This window comes from Callospermophilus lateralis, chromosome 6 (genome assembly GCF_048772815.1).
Source record: "Callospermophilus lateralis isolate mCalLat2 chromosome 6, mCalLat2.hap1, whole genome shotgun sequence".
NCBI lineage: Eukaryota > Metazoa > Chordata > Mammalia > Rodentia > Sciuridae > Callospermophilus > Callospermophilus lateralis.
The window spans coordinates 112,827,647-112,850,355 of NC_135310.1; the positions used below are offsets into that span (position 1 = coordinate 112,827,647).

The 22,709-nt window shown below is 43.7% G+C and overlaps 2 protein-coding genes and 1 pseudogene across 3 annotated transcripts in view; 2 read left to right on the forward strand and 1 right to left on the reverse strand.

Moving 5' to 3' along the window:
* Positions 1-370: 370 nt before the first annotated feature.
* Positions 371-21,078, forward strand: Med20 (mediator complex subunit 20). The gene is made up of 4 exons (XM_076858756.1): positions 371-477; positions 3,409-3,563; positions 11,754-12,007; positions 14,290-21,078. The coding sequence occupies exons 1-4, from the start codon at positions 464-466 to the stop codon at positions 14,503-14,505; spliced, it is 639 nt and encodes a 212-aa protein (XP_076714871.1). The 5' UTR covers positions 371-463; the 3' UTR covers positions 14,506-21,078.
* LOC143402595 (CD276 antigen pseudogene) lies at positions 5,427-6,343 on the reverse strand (annotated as a pseudogene).
* Usp49 (ubiquitin specific peptidase 49) overlaps positions 16,896-22,709 on the forward strand; it is an 88,854-nt gene continuing 83,040 nt past the window's right edge. The window contains exon 1 of one of the 2 annotated variants that reach the window (XM_076858744.1): positions 16,896-16,975. The gene's annotated coding sequence lies outside the window, so the exon portion shown is untranslated. The remainder of the gene's footprint in view (positions 16,976-22,709) is intronic. The other variant, XM_076858745.1, reaches the window with a different exon arrangement.

The window sequence follows — 22,709 nt, forward strand, 5'->3', positions numbered from 1 at the left end:
TCCCAGTGCCCTAGAGACCAGGTAGAGATCACAGCGACCCCGAGTGTTCGGAGGCCAGAAGTGCAACCAGCGCCACACCTACATTCAAACAGCCCCCGGGTCCTGGAACGGGACACCCTGGATCCACAGATAAACTTATTGTTTTTAATATCGGTTTGTCTAAGTGGTGGCGGCCTAAGCTTTCCAAGCTTCAGCGATCTAAGGCCTGAAAGTCCTGCCAAAGGGGAATTTCCGGTGCTGCAAGCGTGAGGGCGGGGGCCGGGCGAATGACGTCACTGTAAACGTCATCGAGTGAGTACTCAGACACCTCCCCTTGCCTGTGAGCGCGTCGCCTCGGCGCCGGGTTTTTACGTATTTCCGGAGCCTTCCGCGACCGCAGCTTGCGTTGGTCCTCCAGTTCTTGTGGACGGCAGGAGAGCTCTCCGGTAGACTGTTTGATCGTGGCACCTCCTGGCCCGCCGCCATGGGAGTGACTTGGTAGGACTACCAGGGCTTTTGTGGGGCGAGGCTAGGGGTCCTGAAGGGCCCTCAGAGCCTGGAGTAACCGGGGAGAAGGATCTGGACCAAGGTCCGCCGACTCCCGGGAGCTGCGCAAGCTGCCCTCGAGTGGTGTGAATAAAGAGGACACTGAAAGGACCGCGGGTTCTCCGGCCTTGTTTCCTTAGTGAGGCTGCCCTTCATCCTGGCAGGTGGTAGGGCAGAGGTTATGTATCTTCTTTCCTTTTTCTTGGTACCTGTTTGTACACATTAGGCCTTAGTACTGACAGGAGTGGGCTTTCAGGGTTGGAAATAGGATTTCCGGACTAGGACTCAACTGCAGACAACGCTTGGAGGGGACAGCATTTTTTATTTTTTGCACCTCCGTAGAATCAACAAATACGGTTAGATCAGCCGATTTTGACTTGGCCATTTTAAGATCTTGGGTCTAGAGAGAAAAAAGAAGCCATTGGCAATTAGGAGATCGGGATTCCAGGCATTTCACCTATTCAGGACCTGTTTCCTACAGTATTAATTACATGGTGATCTAGATTCGTTGGACTCTTTGTCTCTAACATGTTATCTCAGTTGGAAAAGGCCAGGTGGCAGGAAAGGTATGGGTTCAATGCTCTTATGGGCTTAGTCCCAATGCAAGGTCTCAGAGGACTTCTCCTTCTCCCTCACCCCCGCTTTTTTTTTTTTTTTTTAAATCTTGTTAGGCTGAATATCTTTCCAGTTAGCCCTGGAAGCTAGGATATCTGAAGTCAGGGCTTTAGACTTTTTCTTTGAAAGTGTGCCTGAGGGAAATGCTTTTCTTTATGGTGGCCCAGGCTCTAATAGATTTCTCAGTGATTGCCACATTTTTTTTTTTCTCATCACAGTTGACATCATAATCCTCCTCCCTGTCCTCTGTGTAAGGAAGTGTGTGAGGGGTGGAAATGGGAAGGCCACAGTGCAGAGGCTTGGAACCTCAGGGAAAGGGCTCTCTTTCTGTTGGCTCTACCCTTCAAACTTTTTGGAGTCCCAGAATTTCTGTTCCTTGCATCATCAATTTAAGGATCCTCTTATATTTCAAAATAAGTCAGGTCATCAGCATTGCTTCTCAGTACTATTTCTGACACAGTAGTGACAATTTTTAGTAACAGTTGGACTCTACCTTAATAGATTCATTGAGTTGATAATAAGGTAATGTAGTCTCCCAGAATTCAATCATGTGTGACTTTATAATTGTTATATAGCTAAGTACTACTTGTGCTATCATTTATTTACGTATGTTTTTATGGGCATTGAAGTCTACCACTGAGCTATATATCCCCAACCGTTTTAAACATTTGAGGCAAGGGGGCTGGGGTTGTGGAAAAGTGGTAGAGTGCTTGCCTAGCATGTGCAAGGCACTGGGTTTGATCCTAAGCACCACATAAAATAAATAAAATAAAGGTATTGTGTCGAAATACAACATATATAATGTTTGTGTCTATATATATAGACACAAACATACACACATACATATATATATACATATATATACACACACACACACATACATACATACAAAACACAAACACATATTTAAAAATATTTGAGGGAGGGTCTTGCTAAATTTCCCAGGTTGGCCTCAAACTGTAATCCTCCTGGTTTGGCCTCCTGCAGGGATTATAGGTATTCATCAGCACATCCAGCTTTGTACTGTTATTTATTAATATTAACAGAAATTGGATTCTTTTCCTTAAAAATATTTTAACAGGCAACCACATCCCTAGACAGGCAGTCTAGCCTAGTGACTGAGAACATGGACATGGAGCCAGGTTGCTTGGCTTTTGAAACAGGGTCTTGCTAAATTACTGAGGCTGGCCTCAAACTTGGGATTCTCCTGTCAGGTGTGCACCACAGTGCCTGGCTAGGTTTCCTGGCTTTGAATCTTGGCTACATCTGCATTAACTGAGTGACCTTATACAAGTTATTAATTTCTTTGTACTTTAGTTTCCTCATTTATAATAAATTGATAAATGACAGCAACTTTCTTGGGTGCAGTGGTACACACCTGGTAATCCCAACAACTGAAGATACTGAAGCAGGAGGATCACAAGTCTGAGTCTAGCCTTGGCAATTTAGCAAGATTATGTCTCAAAATAGAAAAATATTGAGAAAGGATTGGGGATATTGCTTAGTGGTAAAGTCCTCAGTACCCCCCCCCCCCCCCAAAAAAAAAAGGCAGTACCTTTCATAGGGCTGTTGGGAGGATTCAAAGAGTTAAGTAATTGAAAGCCTTGGACACTGCTTGGGACATAGTTGGTGCTGGGCAGATGTTACCTATCACTGAAAGCCACACCACAGGAGGAAATTTGGAAGTAACATTTTTTGGTCATTGTTTTGATTAAATTCTGTAAATACCATTGCTTCTCACTCCCCAAAATTATAAACCCAAGGCATACTTTCTTTTTGTTCCCAGGACTGTCAGAGGGAACTTTGCATGATCCCAGCAGTGTTCTTTATCCGCACATTGTCTGCCAGCTGCTTGTGACTTGTGGCTGCAGGACTAGGCAGCTCCAATTCAGAGTTGGTAGAAGTATGCTCACCTAAAACTTCAATTTCTCTTTCGTATAGTTGGAATTGAAAGAGTTATAAGGAATTTCCTTTCTCTTTGTGTGAGTTAGTGTTGTTGAATGCTCAGTTTGTGTGTCATTTAGAATCTTCACATAAACATGGGCATACAAGCCATGCTTGGGAAATGCTGGTGTGAGTCCTGAGACCTGTGCTCTATTCTCAGATGAGTTATGAGGGACTCTGGGCCTCTGTTTCCTCATCTCTAAGGTGTGGTCAACATAGGTGTTCTCTAAGGTAACTCTTATTCCTGCTCAGCTGTGCTTTGGTGGGAGAATGGCTCAGCCAGTGCATCTCTGGATGCTGATGACTTGTTACTTTTCTTTTCAGTGTGTCCCAGATGCCTGTGGCTGAGGGCAAGAGTGTGCAGCAGACAGTGGAGCTCCTCACCCGAAAATTGGAGACGCTTGGGGCAGAGAAGCAAGGAACATTTTGTGTGGACTGTGAGACTTACCACACTGCTGCCTCTACCCTTGGCAGCCAAGGTTAGTGAGATGGAAGTGCCTGGTGGGTGGAAACTGGCTTCTTCTCTTTTTCAGTCGTGGGGTTTGTAATCAGGGCTTCCAGCATGCTAGGCAAGTGTTCTACACTGAACTATATCCCTAACCCTTTTTAAACTTTAATTTTATTGGGGCCGGGGCTGTCACTCAGTGGCAGAGCATTTGCCTAGCATGTGTGAGGCACTTTGTTTGATCCTTAGCACCACATAAAAATAAACAAATAAAATATAGGCATTCTGTCTATCTATGACTACAAAATTTTTTAAAAATTTAATATTATTTATTTATTTTATGGTACTGAGGATTGAACTCAGGCACATTCTACCACTGAGTTAATATTCCTAGCCCTTTTTTTAAAAACATTTTTTAAGTATTTTATTTTATTTTTTTTAGTTGTAGATGGACACAATACCTTTCCTTTATTGATTGATTGATTGATTGATTGGCTTTTGACCAAGGCATTTATTTTTCCCAAAGTACACCCCCAGTTTACAGAGTCCCACATTTAAATTAGAAATCCTCACGTCTTCCATTCCCAAGGTAAGGAGAAATGGTATCAGGAGGACCAGAACATGTGAAGCTCTACTCTACTGCTGGCCAGAGATGAGCCAGGAGGTGTTAGCACCGTGATGAGGAAGCAGTCCCTTCTTTCTCTGGGCTCCAGTCAGTGAGAAGAGGTCCCCCACTTTGCCTGTGAGGTTGCTACCCAAGGTCCAGAGGCCTCAGCCTCCTGCCTGCAGTTTGCACCTGGGAAGACCCTCCAAAACGACCAGCCTCTCCAGTGTGGCAAGGAGGGCATCTCTCTCTCTCTCTCCAGGGTTCTGCCCCCACCCCAGGCTCTGGGTGAGGGACACAGATGGGATGGGGGTGAGGTATTTCAGAAGCTGTGGGCACAGAGGGCGCAGCAGGGAGCAGGGCAGGAGTAGCAGGCCACAGCACAGTGAGTGTCTGTTTCCCAGCAGGAGGAAATCATCCTGCAGGAGGGACTCAGCCTCCCACGCAGGGCCCTCAGCATCCAACACAGTGCTGACCCCTGTGGTTGCTCAATGAACATTAATTTACAGGGTAAATAAAAAGAACAAAACCTCCAAAGGCGGGAAAAGCAGAGGAATAAAAGCTGACCTCCAGGGAGCCCTCTACAGACCCCCAGAGAACCAATGTGACCAATGCCAGCTTCCTATGGGGTGGCTGGCAGAGGAGAGGGCACAGCCCAGGGCGGCACAGGGAAGAAGAGGGGGGTGGGGGAATGACACATGATCCAGCACGTGCTGCTACAGGCCTCTGCACACCTGTGTGTGTGGCTGGGAGCATGCTCAGTCTCAGTGGGGGCAGGAAAAGGCCAAGGCCAGGGCCAGAGCAAAAGGAGGCAGGAAAGAGTTTCAAGACTCAAGGAGATATGATTACACACAGGATGGGAAAAGGGCTGAGAAATGGTAACTAGTGTATCAGAGCCATGGGGAAACAAGACGGGTGACTGTGTAGTGTGTCTTTGGAGAAATAAGGCATGAGGTTAGTCTGAATATTGTGTCCTTTGGAGAAAAATGGCAACCGGATAGCCCATGTGGCTTTGGAGGGATAAGGACGTGGGGTGGTCTGCGTATTGTATTGTGTCCATTAGAAAAAGCAGCAGGAAGATTTGGTGTTGTGTTGCTTGAGTTCTAAGGCAGCACGATGACTTGGGAATCGTGTCCATGAGAGAAATAAGGCTGCAGGGTAGTCTGTGTACCGCATCCTTTGAAGAACAGGCAAACCTGTCAGAGCAGGACTCATCTGTTGGGGGAAGGCTCACACGGAGGCCCCAATGCAGCCAGAGGGTGGGAGCCCCCAGGCAGGGTCAGCAGCTCCTGGTCAGGCTATTTCTTGTCCATCATCTTCTTTGCCCTCAGAGTGTTTCAGAGGTCATTGGGCTGTCTTGGATCCTTCCCCATCCCCATCCTGGTCCTCAGCTCCTGCATTCTCTCTTCACAGCTCTGTTTGATTTTCTCCAGCACACGAAGGCCAGGGCCACCAGCAGTGCAATGAGACAGAGGGCCCCACAGTCACCCACAGGGCCTCAGGGGGGAATGTCATGGGCGGTCCTGTGATGGTGACAGAGCCATGTGCGTCCTGCTGCAGCACGGGGTTGCGCACCAGGCAGCTGTCGGTGCCATCAGCGCCCAGCACCACCCTCAGCATGCTGTGCACATTGAACAAGCCTTGTTCGTTGGCCATCTGCGACATGGTCACGTTGCCAGTCAAGGGTGCACCCTGCCCATCCTGCTGGAACACCTAGGCCTCAGGGTAGCCCTGGTGACTGTCCCCAGGTCCTAGCTGGGCTCCAGGGTCACGCTGGGTTTTGAATAGGGGACTGCCACCTGAAGGCTGACAGCAGTGCTGCCGAAGTCCCGAATGCTCACGAAGCAGTTGAAGCTGCTTTCATCAGCTACACGAACGCCTTGCAGCCTCAGGAACGCGTTGCCCTGTGCCAGAAGGTCTGGGCAGAGCATGGTGCGGTTGGCATAGGCACTGCCCTGGTCCCGGCCCTCAGCAAAGCTATGCACCAGCTGTTTGGTGTCCGTCAGTTGCCAAATGAGGTTGAGCTGATCCAGGCTGAAGCTAGGCTTAGGAGAGAAGGAGCAGTGCAGGGTGGCATCAGTGCCCACCAGGGTCACCACCGGGTCTTCAGGGACCTGGACGTCCACAGCTCCTGTGAGGCAGAAGCTCAGTACCCCCAGGGCTGTGCCCACATGTACACCCATGCCAGGGCTGACCGGTCTGTGCAGCATCTTCCCGTGAGGCAGTCGACAGCTGGGCTTTCCGTGGTGGAAAACTGCCCTGCCCCTGCTGCGCTGCGCCGACTCCCGGGACTCCTGGGATGCGGCGGAGCGCTGCCGAGTTGCACAGCCACTGCGAGGCCCAGCCCGAATCTCCTTTATTTATTTTTATGTGGTGCTGAGGATTAAACCAGCACCTCACATGTGCTAGGCTAGTGCTCCACTGCTGAGCTCAATCCCAGCCCCTCCAGCCCTTTATATTTCTTATTTAGAGACAGGGTCTCACCAAGTTGCCCAGTCTGGCCCAGAATTTGCTATCTCCTGCTTCAACTCTCTCTGAATTTCTATGATTACCAGCATGCCTCACCATGCTGGGCTCTAAGGGTGATATTCGTTTTATATATATATATATATATAGGGTGATATTCCTTTTATATATATATATATATTTTTTTTTCATTTCTAGATGGACACAATGCCTTTCTTTTATTTATTTTTATGGGGTGCCGAGGATTGAACCCATTGCCTCACACATGCTAGGCAAATGCTCTGCCACTGAGACACAACCTCAGGCCCCCAGGGTGGTATTCTTGAACATGTGGGAGAATGTGTTTCTGAATTCATTAATTCTTTGTTTGTTTTTTTGTGGTGCTGGGGATTGATCCCAGGGCCTTGTGCATGCAAGGCAAGTACTCTACCAACTGAGCTATATTCCCAGCCCTAAATTCATTAATTCTTGATCCTTTATCTCTTAGACTGGGACTGTTTTGATTTTTCTGTAGACTGAACTTTTTTAAAGCTTCGTGAGATAAAATTAACATACACCAATTGAACACATTTAATGTGTGTATCTTAATGAATTTGGACACATACATACACCTGCACCAGAACCAACATATTAAATATATCTATCACTTCCAAAAATTTCCATGACTTTTTGTGTGTGTGTGTGTGTGTGTGATCTGAACTCTTAATACAGTGCTTCTCAGAGGATTGGTTGTTAAGGAACCACATCAAGTAACAAATAATTTTTTTTTTTTTTTAAAGTTTTATTGTTCAGCTAGCAAGGGAGAAACACAGGGGACTCCTGTCCCAGAGACTGGGACTCTCCCCCAGGGGAACAGAGCACTTTATTTATTTATTTTTTTAAGAGAGAGAGAGAGAGAGAGAATTTTAATATTTATATTTTAGTTTTCGGCAGACACAACATCTTTGTTTGTATGTGGTGCTGAGGATTGAACCCGGGCCGCAAGCATGCCAGGAGAGCGCACTACCACTTGAGCCACATCCCCAGCCCACAAATAATTTTCTTATACAGTTCTTGTTAAATAAAGGTGCACATTTTTGGCCTGCTTATTAGTTGACTGGTATTTTCGACCTCATAATTACATTTTTTTCCATCAGAAATTTATTAGTTGCTCAAAACATTACATTACATTGATCTTTTTTTTTTTTTTTCATCAGTTGCTTAAAACATTACATTGATCTTGCATAATCTACATTTTAACAAGCTTCTCATTTGGGAGATTGGATGGATCTTGGATCATCTGATCCTTATGCAATCAGAAGTCTGAGAGACTTTGTTTTAGACTCAGAAGTCTTTGTATATTATTTATTTAGAGTTTTAGAGTTTGTACAGCCTTCTGTATAATCAGTGACCTTGACTACCTCTATACCATAACCTTGACCAGTGAATCAATTTTTGTATTTTTAGTGTATAAGGTGGTGAGATGGGGTGTGGATAGTGTGGTGATGGTAGGGAAGGAACATGATCTTTGAATATGAGTTAACCTTGGCTCTATAATAACTTGACCCTGGACAGTTTCATCATACAGAGGTTATGATCATGGAGCCACAAGTCACAATTCTTAAGTCTTGGCTCTTTCACAAACTAACAGTTCAACTCTAGGTAAGTTCCACCTTTGGTCAGTGAAAAGCACTGGGGAAGACCAGAGGATGGGAGAAAGGGAAAATACAATATTCTCTATGCTTTGGGCAGTGTCTTTAACTTTGGTGGCATCTCCTTGATTCTGGCTCCTGCTAGGCAGATCTGATTCCTGGCTCTGATAAAAGCACATTTCATTCTCCTTCCAGCCCTAGGGGAAGTAGGGGGTCCTACTTCATCTGTGGGTTGCTTCATCCTCCTGTTTGGTTTTTCCAATCTTCCATCTCCTTATTTGTTCCCTGTATAAGCTCCCTCTACTGATACTATCTGGCATGGACTGTGTTTTTAGATTTTCCTAAATCCAGTTCTTTCATGTAGAAAATGAACATAAGTAGTATTTATCTCCTGGTGTTGTGCTAATTAATTACATAAGTTATTACACATTAGAACTGAGGTTCTCATGTAATATTTAATAAATGGTAGCTGAGAGCTGTACTTACTGAGTTGCATCTTTGATAAAATTACAGTGCTACCATTTGTTTTGCTTTCACCAGAAAGAACCAAAGAATCCAGGGATAATGACAATGAATGCATTTGGAAAAGAAAACATTTGTATATGGATAGAAGATGGCATATTACCTCTAGGGAAACTACTCTCTAGGGAAACTATCTCTTGATCAGACCCTTGCTTTTAATGTACAATGTAGTTGGGGAGACAGAACACAGTGGTGGCAAGCAGTGGGGATAGAATGAAGAGCAATAAACTTGGAGTTCCAGTTCTGTTGCTTTTTGCCTGTGTACCTTGAGATCTGTGATTGTCACATTGGCCAGCATTAGCCTCATCTGGGGAGTTTGTTAACTTGCAGATTGGTGGGTCTCATCCCAGGATTTCTGATTAGAAGGCAAGGGTGACAAGAATCTGCATTTCTAACAAGTTCCTAGGTAATTCTGCTGCTATTGTTGCTGCTGATCTGACACCTTAATTGCATTTTCTTTATCTATAAAAGGGGGAATGGATAATGCTGGTTCAGCTTGCTTCACATGGTTGTACAGATATAAAAAGACTTTGTTGTGATTAAAAAAATATTGTTGTCTGTAATAACCACATGTTTCTTCCTCATTTAAAAAAGTCATGAATCCAGCTAGGCCTGGTGACATATGCCTGTATCCCCAGTGACTTTGGAGTCTGAGCAGGAGAATCACAAGTTTAGGCCAGCCTTAGCAACTTAGGGAGGCTATAAGCATCTTAGGGAAACTGATAAAAAATTAAAAGGACTGAGGTATGGCTCATGGTAAAGGGCCCCTGCATTCAATCCCCAGTACCTAAATAAATAAGTAAAGTCATGAACTGGCTCAGTGGTGCATACCTGTAGCTCCAGCTATTTGAGAAGTCAAGGTGTGAGGACTATTTGAACCTAAGAGTTCAGGTGCATCCCAGGCAATATAGTGAGTCCCTGTCTCAAAAAATGTATCCAAGTTTTATAAATTTATAAAATTTATACATACATACATACATACCACGGATGGAACCCAGAGGCACTTAACCACTGAGCCACATCTCCAGCCCTTTTTATTTGGAGATAGGGTCTTGCTAAATTGCTTAGGGCCTCGCTAGGTTGCTGAGGCTGGCTTTGAATTTGTGATCCTCCTGCCTCAGCCTTCTTGAACTGCTGGGATTATAGGTGTGCACCACTGCGCCCAGCCACCTTAGATGCTTTTAAAATATTTCTAAGACAGTAACAACACGTGTAGACTTAGTATGAATTAAATGTGTAATTACAGTAAGTTCATGAGAAGAGAATAAGAAGAGCAGCTTTGGATGGCTTTTTTATAGAGGGTATGTTTTTGCTGTGCTGGGGATGGAATCCAAGGGCCTTCTGCAGGGGTGGCCAGCACTCTGCCACTGAGTTACATCTCCAGCTGCCTAGTTAAGATGTTTTGAATGGTTTTCAAAACATCTTAACTGTGTGAATTGGCAGCTAGTGGGCAGGAGGAATATGGGGTGGAGGTTCTCTGCAGAGCCTGCTGTGCTCAGGAGGTGGCAGTAGAGTGGAGGCCTATGTAGTACAGGGAAGTCACACTGGCCCCTGTTCTCCTTGGCCTGCCTGCCATCTTCTCCCTTTCCATTGCTGCACTCTAATCCTTGTCTAGCATGTCCTCTTCATGCTCTTTGGGGCAGAATCTCATTCTTTTTTCATTTAAAACACTTCAAATCCTTCTTTAATGTGTGTGTGTGTGTGTGTGTGTGTGTGTGTGTGTGTGTTGGGGGGCTCTTTCCCACTTTGATCTCTTCCTAAAGTTATTCCTCCCTTCTGAAAGCCAAATTATCACTTTTGTTTTATTTTGTTGTCTTCGATCTTCTTTTTAAAATTTTCTACCTGTCTTCCTTGTGAGATTGTCAGCTTCTTGAAAGTCAGGGGCTAAGTCCTCTACTCAGTGTGTCCATTAACTCTTATGGTGTATTAAAGAGGAATCTTGCCTTCCCCTTTTTGTCTTCCTCCATTTTCTACTAACCAAATAAATGTAGTTTTCCCTCCTTGCAGCAAACCTAAGAAATTCATTTAAAAAGAAAACTTGCCAGTTGTGGTGGCTCACACTTGTAATACTAGCAGCTAAGGAAGTTGAGGCGGAAGGATCACGAGTTCAAAGCCAGCCTCAGCAAAAGCGAGGCACTAAGCAACTCAGTGAGACCCTGTTTCTAAAATGAAATTCAAAATAGGGCTAGGAATATGGCTCAGTGGTTGAGTGTCCCTGAGTTCAATCCCCAGGACCAAAAAAAAAGAGAGAGAGAGAGAGAGAGAGACAGAAAACTCATTTCTCAGAGACTAGAAGGGATGAGCTAGGGTTTTAAACTACATCTTCTGAGCCCAGACCCTGAATTCTCTATGCTATAATGGGATGCTTGCTTCCTAAGTTAGCTAGATTTCTTAAAATTCTCTAAGGGCTCACCCTTGCCTTCAGGATGAAGTCCCAGGTTCTTGAGGCATGGCAGGCAAGACTGATCACAGCTTGTCTCTGGGCTACCTTTCCAGCCGTGTACTCACTTCTTTTTCCTGCTTCTTTGGACCTATTTTCTTGATATCAAAGGGGGGAAAAGTCAAGGTAGTTAAGGGACAGAAGAAATGAGTAGTTGCTTCATTTGACATGCCTGAATGTTGTTATTTATTTTGCTTATTATATAGTATAATCATAATATACAAAAGATTGTGTGAAGTTTCTGCTGAATCAGTCACCATAATTAAGCATCCATCTGGGAGCTTACCATGCACCTTAACATTTAAACTGTTAACACTCTCAGAGCTCCCTTTGTGTCCCTCCCTCTCTTCTGTAGAAAGGGGTGGGCTGAAGCCCATGGTGCCTGGCCTTTTGTTCTTCTGCTTCCCTCTATGGAAAAATCTGTCAGTTAGGGAACTCCCTTCCCCTCTCAGACTGCCAGAGTAGTGCCGGATTGCTGTCTGGCTTTTTCCCATGTACCTGACCATGCTGGGGTGTGCCAGTACAAGTCCTGATGATGAGTAGGATGTCTGTCCCTTACAGGTCAGGCCGGGAAGCTGATGTATGTGATGCACAACTCCGAGTATCCACTGAGCTGTTTTGCCCTCTTTGAGAATGGCCCTTGCCTTATTGCTGACACCAACTTTGATGTGCTCATGGTGAAGCTCAAGGGTTTTTTCCAGAGTGCCAAGGCCAGCAAGATTGAGACCCGGGGCACCCGTTACCAGTACTGTGACTTCCTGGTGAAGGTGGGCACGGTCACAATGGGGCCCAGTGCCCGGGGCATCTCTGTGGAGGTAAGACCTTGGGGAACTAGAAGCAGGAGGTACTGGAGGTGCTGCTTAGCAAAAGGCTCTCAAAGTTCCCCAGCCTTGCTCAATTCAAACAGGCTCCAGTGCCTGCTGCAGTACTGGAGATTGAACCAGTGGTGCTCTACTATTGAGTTTTTTTAATTTTTTGAGACAAGGTCTCATTAAATTGCCTAGGCTGGCCTTGGACTTGGTATCCTCCTGCTTCTACTTCCTTTGTCACTGGGATCATAGGCATGGGCTACCACACCTGGCCTCTTATCCTTTCTTCAATCATTCATTTAATTGCTAGCCCAGAGAGGAAGTGAAAAGCAGCTTTACAGTAAATAGTAAGCTTAGACAGGCTAACTTTTTTAAAATTCAGGAGTAGGATTTGTTCAAGTGTGAAGAATTGAAACAGAACTCTCGCAGGGGCAAGAGGGGACCTGATAGCAGGTTGCCATGGACAGGCTGACTTTCTAGAGAAGGAAAGGAATGGTTGAGGGAGGCAGGTAAGCTTTTTTTAAAAACCTTTTTTTAAAAATATTTTTTTAGTTGTAGTTGGACACAATACATTTGTTTTATTTATTTTTATGTGGTGCTGAGGATTGAACCCAGCGCCTCACATGTGCTAGGTGAGCGATCTACCGCTGAGCCACAGCCTGGCCCCGGCAATCGAGTTTTGATGTGGAGAGAGCAACACCTCTCCCATGAAGGACTGGGACAGACCAGTGTAACATTCAGAACAACTTTTGGGATGTGGGCCTCGATCACATGCGTACACACACCTCTCCTTAGTATGCTTTGAGAAAAGACTCCAAAGTCATGAAGTGAAAATGTACCTTTCCTTTTGGCATACTGTTTTTTTTTTTTAAATTTATTCTTAAGTTTTGGGTGGACACAATATCTTTCTTTTACATTTATGTGGTGCTGAGGATCGAACCCTGTGCCTCGTGTATGCTGGCAAGCACTCTACCACTGAGCCACAATTTTAGCCCCCTGTTTTGTATCATGGTAGAAAAAGGTACATTTGTGAGATGACTTCTTCTAATTCTTTTTTTTTAAGTTATACATGGATACAATTGATCTTTATTTTGTTTATTTATTTACTTTTTATGTAAAAAAACAAACTCGGTGTGTCACATGTGCGAGGCAAGCGCTCTGCCACCGAGCCACAACCCTAGCCCCATGATTTCATTTTTGAGCCAAAATATTAGAAATGGCAGAGAGAAATATGTGGCGGTAGCTGGCTCTGGGAACAGTGAAAGTCCACAACTTACCGTGTGCCCAGTGCTGTATGAGATTTAAAAAAAAAAAACAAGCTTAACTGGGCCTGTCTTTCAAAACTGTATCATTTTAAGAGAGCAAGGCTAAATATACAAGCTGTTTTTGAAAATAGACTAAGAAATGCCATCTAAAAGGCACCATGTACTTTGGGAACTCAAGCTAGTGAGAGCCCTGCCTACTGTGGTCATGATGCTGCCTGGAGGAGCAGCTTGTAAGTAGGGACTGAATATGTCCAGATCTGGGGTCAGGTGAGTCTAGGCATCATCCCAGGTGCAGAAAAGGCCCCTGGAGTGGTAGTTTCTGCTTAGGAACTTCTAGGGCCAAGATTTCTCCACCCCTGCTCAGTTTGTGACAGACTTTGACTTGCTGAGATGCACTAGACTGGTTATCTTTCACATTTCCAGCTTCACAGCACATGTACATCCACCTGTTTCCTTCTTTCTCCTTACAGTTGCCAGTGATTTTTCCCTCCCATCTCTCCAGTGAACATTAGAAGAGAGAATGAAAAAACCTGAGGTGTTTATTAGCCTTTGGCCCCTCTACGTTGGCTGGGAAAGTCTTTCTCAGTAGAGCTGGGCCTGGGTTACCTTGGGAGCCATGTTTGCTATTGAGGAGACTCATGTGTTGACTGCCTTCTACTTACCTCTCATCCACTTCCTGTCCCCCACATTTTTTTTCTATGTTGTCTCAGAATTTTCCTGAGATTTCCTTGAATCGTCACTTAACATAGCAGGGACTTCACAAACCTGAGATAATTAAAAGATTCCCTGCTTGTGGGCAGGGCTGTGGGTTCTCACAACTCCAGAATGAGAACGTGAGAAACTCCTAATGGGAATGCTGCTGAGTGCGTAGAAGCCCTTGTTTGGGGTGAGTGGACAGTACTGTGCTAGAAGCTGTGCCCTTGGCTTAGGGTTGGTAAAGATGGTAGGAGGGAACAGGAGGCATGAGGGAAGCAGACCTTGTCCTTGCCCCCACTCATCCTCACTCTGCTCTTTTCATCCCAGGTGGAATATGGCCCCTGTGTGGTGGCTAGTGACTGCTGGAACCTGCTCCTCGAGTTCCTCCAGAGCTTTCTAGGCAGCCACACGCCAGGGGCTCCTGCAGTGTTTGGAAACAGACATGATGTGGTCTATGGCCCCGCAGATACCATGGTCCAGTACATGGAACTCTTCAACAAGATCCGCAAGCAGCAGCAGGTGCCAGTGGCAGGAATTCGTTAGTGACTGGCTATTGCTGGCTGAGTTGTCACCATGTGTACTGCACAGCAGGAGCAAGGGCTGTATTCTCAGGGATCTGGACCCTAGAAACCCAGGGCAGACATGGAAGCTTCTCTCCCTCTGGTTCCCAGCTGTGGCTTTTGTCTGGGGCTCTGGACTCCCCTCCCTTGACCCCCATATGCAGCCCTCAACAGCTGTCTTACCCAACACCTTGCTGGATTTATTCTGTCCTCAAGAATGGTAATTATGAAGAATGGAGAAGTTTGGACCTTTCCTGCTATAGGGGAAAAGGTAGGACAGGGTGTCCTTGCCTAGTGTTGGAGGGAAAAACAATGTGTACCTTCAGCTGTTGAGGATTTGACCTGGGCCCAAGTGGCCATGCTGTGCTTCATGTTGGGCTGTGCTGTCCTGAAACCCCCTCCTCTGCTCTAGTGGAGGGACAGCACAGCTGGTAGGATGGCTCTCATTTTTTGACCTGTTCTTGGAAGTGACTTGTGACATGGCTTTCCTAGGGCATTGCCTGGGTTCTTTGAATTCTCCTCTTACATCTTTCCCTTCTGTTGTGGATTACATGATGCAACAGAATTCACTACTGTGCAGTACCAGAAGGATGGGTTCTTACGAGATTGAAACTATTAATAGTTTCAGAGATAATCAGGTGGTTGGGCAGATCTAACTCTACAAAGTCACCAGGAACTCAGTCATCCTTATGTCTTCCACCCCCAGAATATTATCCTTAAGCAAACTCACTGGCCCCATGTCCACTGGAAGGATGGGGAAGGATGAAGAGAAAAGCAGCTTCTTTTTTAAAGGTTATAGTCTGGAATTGCTCAGATCACTGTGGCTACACTTTGCTAAAAGGGCTGTTAGGATATAGAGCCTTTTATCTGGGCAGTCATGGCCCAGTTACAGCTCAGAGGGTTCTGTGACTAAAAGGTGAGGGGGATAGGGATGATGGGGCCCGTTTAGTGGTTTCTGCTACGTGAAGCTCAATGAACATGTCAGAATGCTCTTGGCAGCTATTTCTTGATTATTACGCCCTGTAACAAAGGCATCTGCCTATGAGTTGGATTGGAATAATGACTGATCCCATAGCCTCTCGGGGTTTATTGGAAGTTAGCTGTGCACCTCTCTAGCACTCAGAGGTTAGTATTGACCATGATATTTGCAGCATGCTTCACGGTTCCCTGAAGTCTTTGTCCTTGCCTCATTTCAGCCCCAAGCTGCTCATTTGACTTAAACCGCTTGCCTACCCGACTCCTGCTAGAGAAATATTCAGCCAGGCTGGGCATGCTGACACACGCCTATTATCTCGGCAGCTTGAGAGGCTGAGGCAGGACAATTGCAAGTTTGAGGCTAGCCTGGGTGATTTAGTGAAACTCTGTCTTAAAAAATAAAAAAGGACTGGGATAGTAGCTTAGTGATTAAGTACCTCTGGGTTTGATTTCTAGTATCATAGGAAAAAAAAAAAAAAAGCTCAACCAGGCTACTTTGTGATACATAGATCTGGTCTTAGGAAAACTGTTAACATATGCAGTATAGGTTGTCACAAGGATACTGTCCCTCCCTGAAGGCACTAAAGAAAAACTTTTTCTTTTTTCTTTTTCTTTTTTTTAAAGAGAGAGTGAGAGAGGAGAGAGAGAGAGAGAGAGAGAGAGAGAGAGAATTTTTTAATATATATATATTTTTTTAGTTATCGGCGGATACAACATCTTTGTTTGTATGTGGTGCTGAGGATCGAACCCGGGCCGCACGCATGCCAGGCGAGCGCGCTACCGCTTGAGCCACATCCCCAGCCTCAAGAAAAACTTTTTCTATGGTACATTTCCACAATAGGAAATGTCAGGTTACCAGTCCTGTTTTCCTGTAGTTTTGATGACAGGAAGCTCAGTTCAGCTTGCTAGCTATAGGGTTGTCATTTATATTTTTTGTATTCACTTCCTGTTTTTGTTGTTGTCCCCATTGATTTTTTTTTTTTTGCTTTTAAAATTTTAAGGTATGTTTTAGGTATAATTTACATGCAATAAAATGTATAGATTTTATGTTTTTGGCTTTCTGGTTTATATTTGCTTTTGTCTGGATCTATTTGTAATTTTCTGTAGCTGCTTCAACTCTCGTATGAAATGAGACAATGTACAGGAGGATTTTGAATGCAGTATGTTCTTGAGAATACAGAAGTTGAGTGTGAGAAATGTGGACCCTACACATGCTGTATAAGAAGGGGCTTGGTTCCCTGAAGCTAAAAAAAGAATAAAATTCCTTCTTATACTTACACTGCCTTTTAGGCCTAGTCTTGGCTTTTACAGATCTAACATTCTTCTGTTGTGTTTTTTTCCCCTTGCTGTTGAGCACACACTTGACCAGCTTTAAGTCCTGTGAATACCAGATCAAGCTTTAAGAACTGCCACTGGACACTTGTGTCCATCTTTGTCTTTTGTATCAGTGAAAGGAAATTCACCAGTAAAATAAGCAGGTAATGCAATATATTTCTTAAGTATCATAACAAATATGACTCCACGAACAAAGTCATCAATATTGAATTTGTGAGTTGTAGGAAGGGCCCAGATGTCAATCTATATTTGCAAATCTGGATGGGGCTTTTAGATTAATTTAGAATGTACTTGCCAGTTGTTCAGTTTTTTTAAAGGTTAGGTTGGATGAAAGTTTGAGACTATTTTGATAAATTTTATGGAGGAAAGCGCATAATTATCCCCACTTTATAAATGAAACTTAAACACAGCTAGTAAAGGGAGATGCCATATTTGGGAGTTCAAATCTGATGTCTTCCTTCTACACTAGATTATCTTCGCACCCCTCTTTCCTCTGCTTTACTTTAACCATTTCCTGAGTATGACCCCTAAAAGAACTAGGAAACTTACAGTCTTGTCAACATGTCACCTTTGTGAGTGCTTCTGCCAGAGCTGCATGGAAATCTGCCATCTTTGACTGTCAGAGCTGAGCAGGGCAGCTTTTCAGCTCAACTTGTTTGTTCTCCCTTACCTTAGTGTGGGGAGGCTGTGGCTCCCGAGAGGCCATGCAGAGACATGAAGGTAGCGTCAGGATCAAACTTCAGGCTCAGGACTCCTGGCTTCCAGCATGTGCCAAAGTGTGCCATCTGTGCCTCTTGGGATGCTAGGTGATTTTAGGTGGAATGTGGGAAATATTTTATACTAGGACTTATGTCTTATTCTAATGTATATGAAAAGAAAATTATAACTACCATTTTATTTTTTAGGATTTGGGTAAGTTTTTTTTAAAGGGATCTCTCGTCTGTGGTGCTGCACGCCTGTAATCCCAGATACTTGGGTGGCCAAGGCAGGAAGATCCCAAGTTTGAGGCCAGCTCTTGCAAGTTAGTGAGGCTATCTGAAAATAAATTTTTAATGTTTTTAAAGGAGTCTGGGGCTATAGCTTAGTGGTACAGCACTTGCTTAGTATGCCTGACATCCTGTGCTCAATTGCCAACACTACAAAAAACAAATGAATAAATAAATGATCTATTAAGTTATAGTACAGATGATACACGCCAGTGGCAAAATCTAGAGTGGCAGAGGAACATGCTGGGAAGGAAGACTCTTATTTATTCTGACTCTGTCTAGTTTATTTCCTCCGTCCATTGATGGTTCCTGCTCTGGCTGTTGCTTTCTTGTTCTCTCATCCTGCTGATTCTCTACTCCTGTCCCCACACTGCCTCCTGCTGGCTTTCCTCTGATATTTGAGTGCCAAGCAATCACATCTCCCTTCTCCCCATGACCATTTATTGGAGTTTCTTTTCTGCTGACAGAATTACCTAGAGGCTGACCACTCCTCCTTGGCACCAGATCTACCTCGAACCAGGTGTCCTGAGGCTTCTGGGGAGGCAGTTAGTGAAGTTTTGTTCTTTAAATCCCAGAGAGCAGGAAAGTAGTTAAAAAGTCCCCTCAAACATGTGTTTCAGGTGTCAAAAGTTGAGACTCTTAAAATACAAGTACAGTATGTAATAGGCCATGGGGCTGGACATTTCAAGATCAGTCATAGAAGATGTTGAACCAGGCAGGTGGTCGTTTGGTCTCTCTCCCTCTAAGCCCATACCTCTAACACCCACCAATGCCTTTTCCTTGCCAAAAGCCCCCTCTCCACATCCGTGGAGGCTGGGTCTGGGGGCTATAGTCCCCAGTCACTGTTGCATGAATGGCTGAGACCTGTTGTATTACAAATTGAGGCCTCTCCTGAGGGTTTGGTATCTTTGGCCTGTGAGCCCTCACTTTTGGGGTTGGGCTCTCCCCCAGGTGAGTTTCTGCCATTGTGTAGAGCACTCCCAAGTTGCTTGTTACAATGCTCAAATCTTCCTTATACCAAGCCTCCCAGAAGTCAGGCTACCTGGGGTTGGCCTTGTCTAGGGAAATCCTTTCCCTATGTATTTAATTCTTTTCTCTTTTTTTCTGAGACAGAACAAAACATATTTGTCTTTTCCCTCCCAGGTGGTGGAGAATAGATTATGTTTACTGAGGTCATTTTTTAGTTCTTGTTGGAATACGAGAGGACTGTGACCCTAAAGCTGGGGTTCTTTTTTGTTTGTGTTGTGGATCAAACCCAGAGCCTTGTGTACGCTAAGCACATTTTTTTTTTTTTTTTTTTTTGCCTTCCCTTTTTTTTTTTTGCTAAGCACATTTTTTTAAAGACAGGATCTCACTATGTTGCCCAGGCTGGCCTTGATCCCTGAGGCTCAAGCCATCCTCTGGCCTCAGTCTCCAGCCTAGTCCCCAGTCTAAGACTACAGGCTGGTGCTACTATACCTGGCTAAACAGGTTCTTAAGGAAACTGCAGGTTTTCAACTCTGTGGATGTCAGACATAGAATCATGTGCATCTTCAGTTTTGGGGAATTGTCTTCTCAATGCTGCTGCTGCTGTTTGTGTTTGGTTGGGATGTTTAAGGTGGGAGACTATGGGGTCATTGCTGGGTATAATTTGCCCTTAATGAAAAGAGTGCTTTTGTAATACACAATGCATGTCCAGAGAAAGTATTTGTTGTAGGTGTATTTTTTGTAATTAGATCAAGCAGTTGTTTAGACCATCTCTGGAATACAGACATTTTTTTTTTTTGTTCCGGGGATTGAAACCAGGAGTGCTTTACCACTGAGCTCATCCCCAGTCTCTTTTTATTTTAAGACAGGTCTCACTAAGTTGTTGAGTTTTTTACTAAATTGATGAGGCTGGCCTCAAATTTATGATCCTCCTCCTTCAGCCTCCTGAGTCACTGGCATTACAGGTGTGCACCACTGGCTTGGAAATATGTTTTTAATAGTTATTCATAGTGATGAGGTCTTACTTGTTCTATATCCTGCAGGAAAAGAGGCTGGGCTTAAAAAAAATGTAGGATAAAAATAACTATTTTCAGTGCTCAAGCTTAGTTCTGCCTGTCTTTTCAATGCCATGTGTATTATGATTATGTTGTTAACCAGTTGTGTCTTTAAAGAAAGTCTAGCTTTCATGATTCTGATTCCTCATTAACTCTGATGCTCCATTAAAACTTTTTGTCAGGTATCCCAAATAGTGCTTTCAGATTTGAATTAAAGTAGCTTCTTTCTATTATATCTGCCATCTAATTTATGATTCTTAAACTTATCAGTCTCAGGCTTCTTAATGTTCTTAAAAGGTGTTGTTTATGTAGGTTATATCTATTGATGTTTACCTTATTAAAAATATATAAATAATTAAAATGTTTATCATTTAAAAGTATCAACAAATCCATCTCGTTAATATATTTTTAATGAAACTTTACTATTTGTCCAAACTTTAATGAAGAGTTTATTATTCTATATTTTTGAAAATCTATTGTGAATGTGTGGCATGATAGAAGATAGGTGGATTCTCTTATCTGTTTTGGTTGAAAAATATGAAGAAAATGACCTCACACAAATGTATATTTGAGAAAAGGGAGGTATAAATTAATAATTTTTTCAGAAATTCTTTGATACTACATCTGCTAAAGCGTAGTTGCAATGTAAAATCAAGCTTTTCCTTCTCTATTAATATTCATTGGTTAAATTTATACTTTGAATGGATTTTTTACTTATGTGTGATTTCTTAGCATCATATGTAGGTCTTTTGGGGAAAACTGCAGATCTAAATGTTGACACATTTCTTTAAGCAATATCAAAAATCACAATCATTAACATCACTACCTGTCTTATTAGGAATGTCTTGGAAGCTATCAAACTTATGGTGGCAGATTTGAGTTTTAAAAAATCCTAAATTTGGGGCTAGGGTTGTAGCTCAGGGGTAGAGTGCTTGCCTGGTACATGTGAGGCACTGAGCTTGATCCTCAGCATCACGTATAAATAAAATGAAGGTATTATGTCCATCTACAATTAAAACATATATATTAAAAATTCCTAAATTTTGCTTGAAATCTTGAGTTTTATTATTGCAGACACTGTTATTAGTCTTAGCTTTATCTAGAAGAAAATGTCTGTCAAAAACCAGTGAAATTGTGCAACTGAAGTGATTCTGCAATCTGTATATGGGGTAAAAATGGGAGCTCATATCCCACTTGAATCAAAGTGTGAAATATGATATATAAAGAACTATGTAATGTTTTGAACAACCTACAATAAAAATTAAAAAAAAAAAAACCAGTGAAAAACTAAATAGTTAAATGAATAGTTTAATCTGTGAGCCCTTTTTTTTTTTTTTTCCCTCAGCACTGGAGATTGAACTCGGGGGTGCTCTCCCAGAGCAGTCCTTTTTTTTTTTTTTTTTTTTTTTTTTTTTAAAGACAGGGCCTTGTTAAGTTTCTGAGGCCTGGAACTTGGGATCCTCTAGGCAGCAGGATTTTTACCCATTGTTACTTCTGTATATTATCAATGCCAGGGTCATCCCAGGGAAAAAGGCATATACTTCTTACTATTATGAAAATAGTTTTGATCTCAGGGACCCACTAAAAGGATCTCAGGGATCCCTTGTGTTTACCAGGCCAGCTTTAGACCCAGTGATCTACTAGATGCTCACAGCCCTGAAGACCGTGTTCCCCCAAAATGCTATTGTGAGAGTACTCCTTCCATCAGAAGTTTCAAGTGGTCCCAAGTTATTTCAAAAAATTATCTTGTTAGAGAACTAACATACTGAGTGAAAATCTTCTCCAAGAGTTTTCTTGGATCGAGGAAGTCAAAGGAGAAAACACGAAGAAGAAGTTATAACGTAGGAATTCCTTAAAGATGAGTGTTAAAAGGCAGTAGACAATAAAAGAAGTGCTACCTTGTGATTCTGAGCTTTTGAATCACATGATAAACATCCACCAAACCAAATCATTTCACATCCTCAACTGTCAAACCTCTTCAAAAGGCGAGTTTACTCGCCTTTGAAAATCCTTTCAGTTAGCTGCACTTGGTTTCAGATATTGTAGTTTTCCCTTCTTTTTTTTTTCTTTTCCTTTTCAGCTTTTTCGCTTCTGTGTCATATTTATAGATGTGAAACCTTGAACCACTGTGGCTAATAATGTGTACTTGCCTTTCTACTGTCTTTGCTGCCTTAGCCCTGTCTTGGGTATTGTAACATTGTTGGTCTCATTTTGTGTGACACCACTCCATCCCCTCCCCGCCCCGCCCCGCCCCGGTAAATTATGTCAGGACAATGCGCCCAGGAGACTGTGCAGGAAGGGCGCCTTTTATAGAACTGGCCGCTCTTTTCCCATGGTCTCCATCCCCATTCCTAAATCCATAAAGCCGCAACGCCCCTCCACTCCCGCCACGTTTTTTGTACTGGGGACTGAACCCAGGGGCGCCTAAACACCGAGCCACAAACCCAGCTTTTTTTACTTTTTCTTTTTTAAATTTTGAAACAGGGTCTCGCTAAGTTGCTTAGGGCCTTACAGAATTGCTGAGAATGGCCTTGAACTTGCGATCCTCCTGCTTCAGCCTCCCTAAGCTAGGATTACAGGCGTGCGTCATCGCGCCCAGCAGGACCACAACCATCTCTATCTGGATCTGCTTAATTTCTACCAGGGTGTTCAGGTTGGCAGGCGTCTTCCTTGGGGGTATTTCCGTAAAACAGCTGAATCCCGCCTGGGTCATCAGTGGCAAAAGTCAGACACGTGCTCGCTCGTCTGGGAACCAATAGTAACTTTTGCAAAAGCTGCCTCCGGAAACCCCACGGTTCGCAGGCTACTTCTTCTTTAGGAAGGGCACAGTTAAAAGATAACAAAAAAAAACGCAAAGACGGGATATAAAG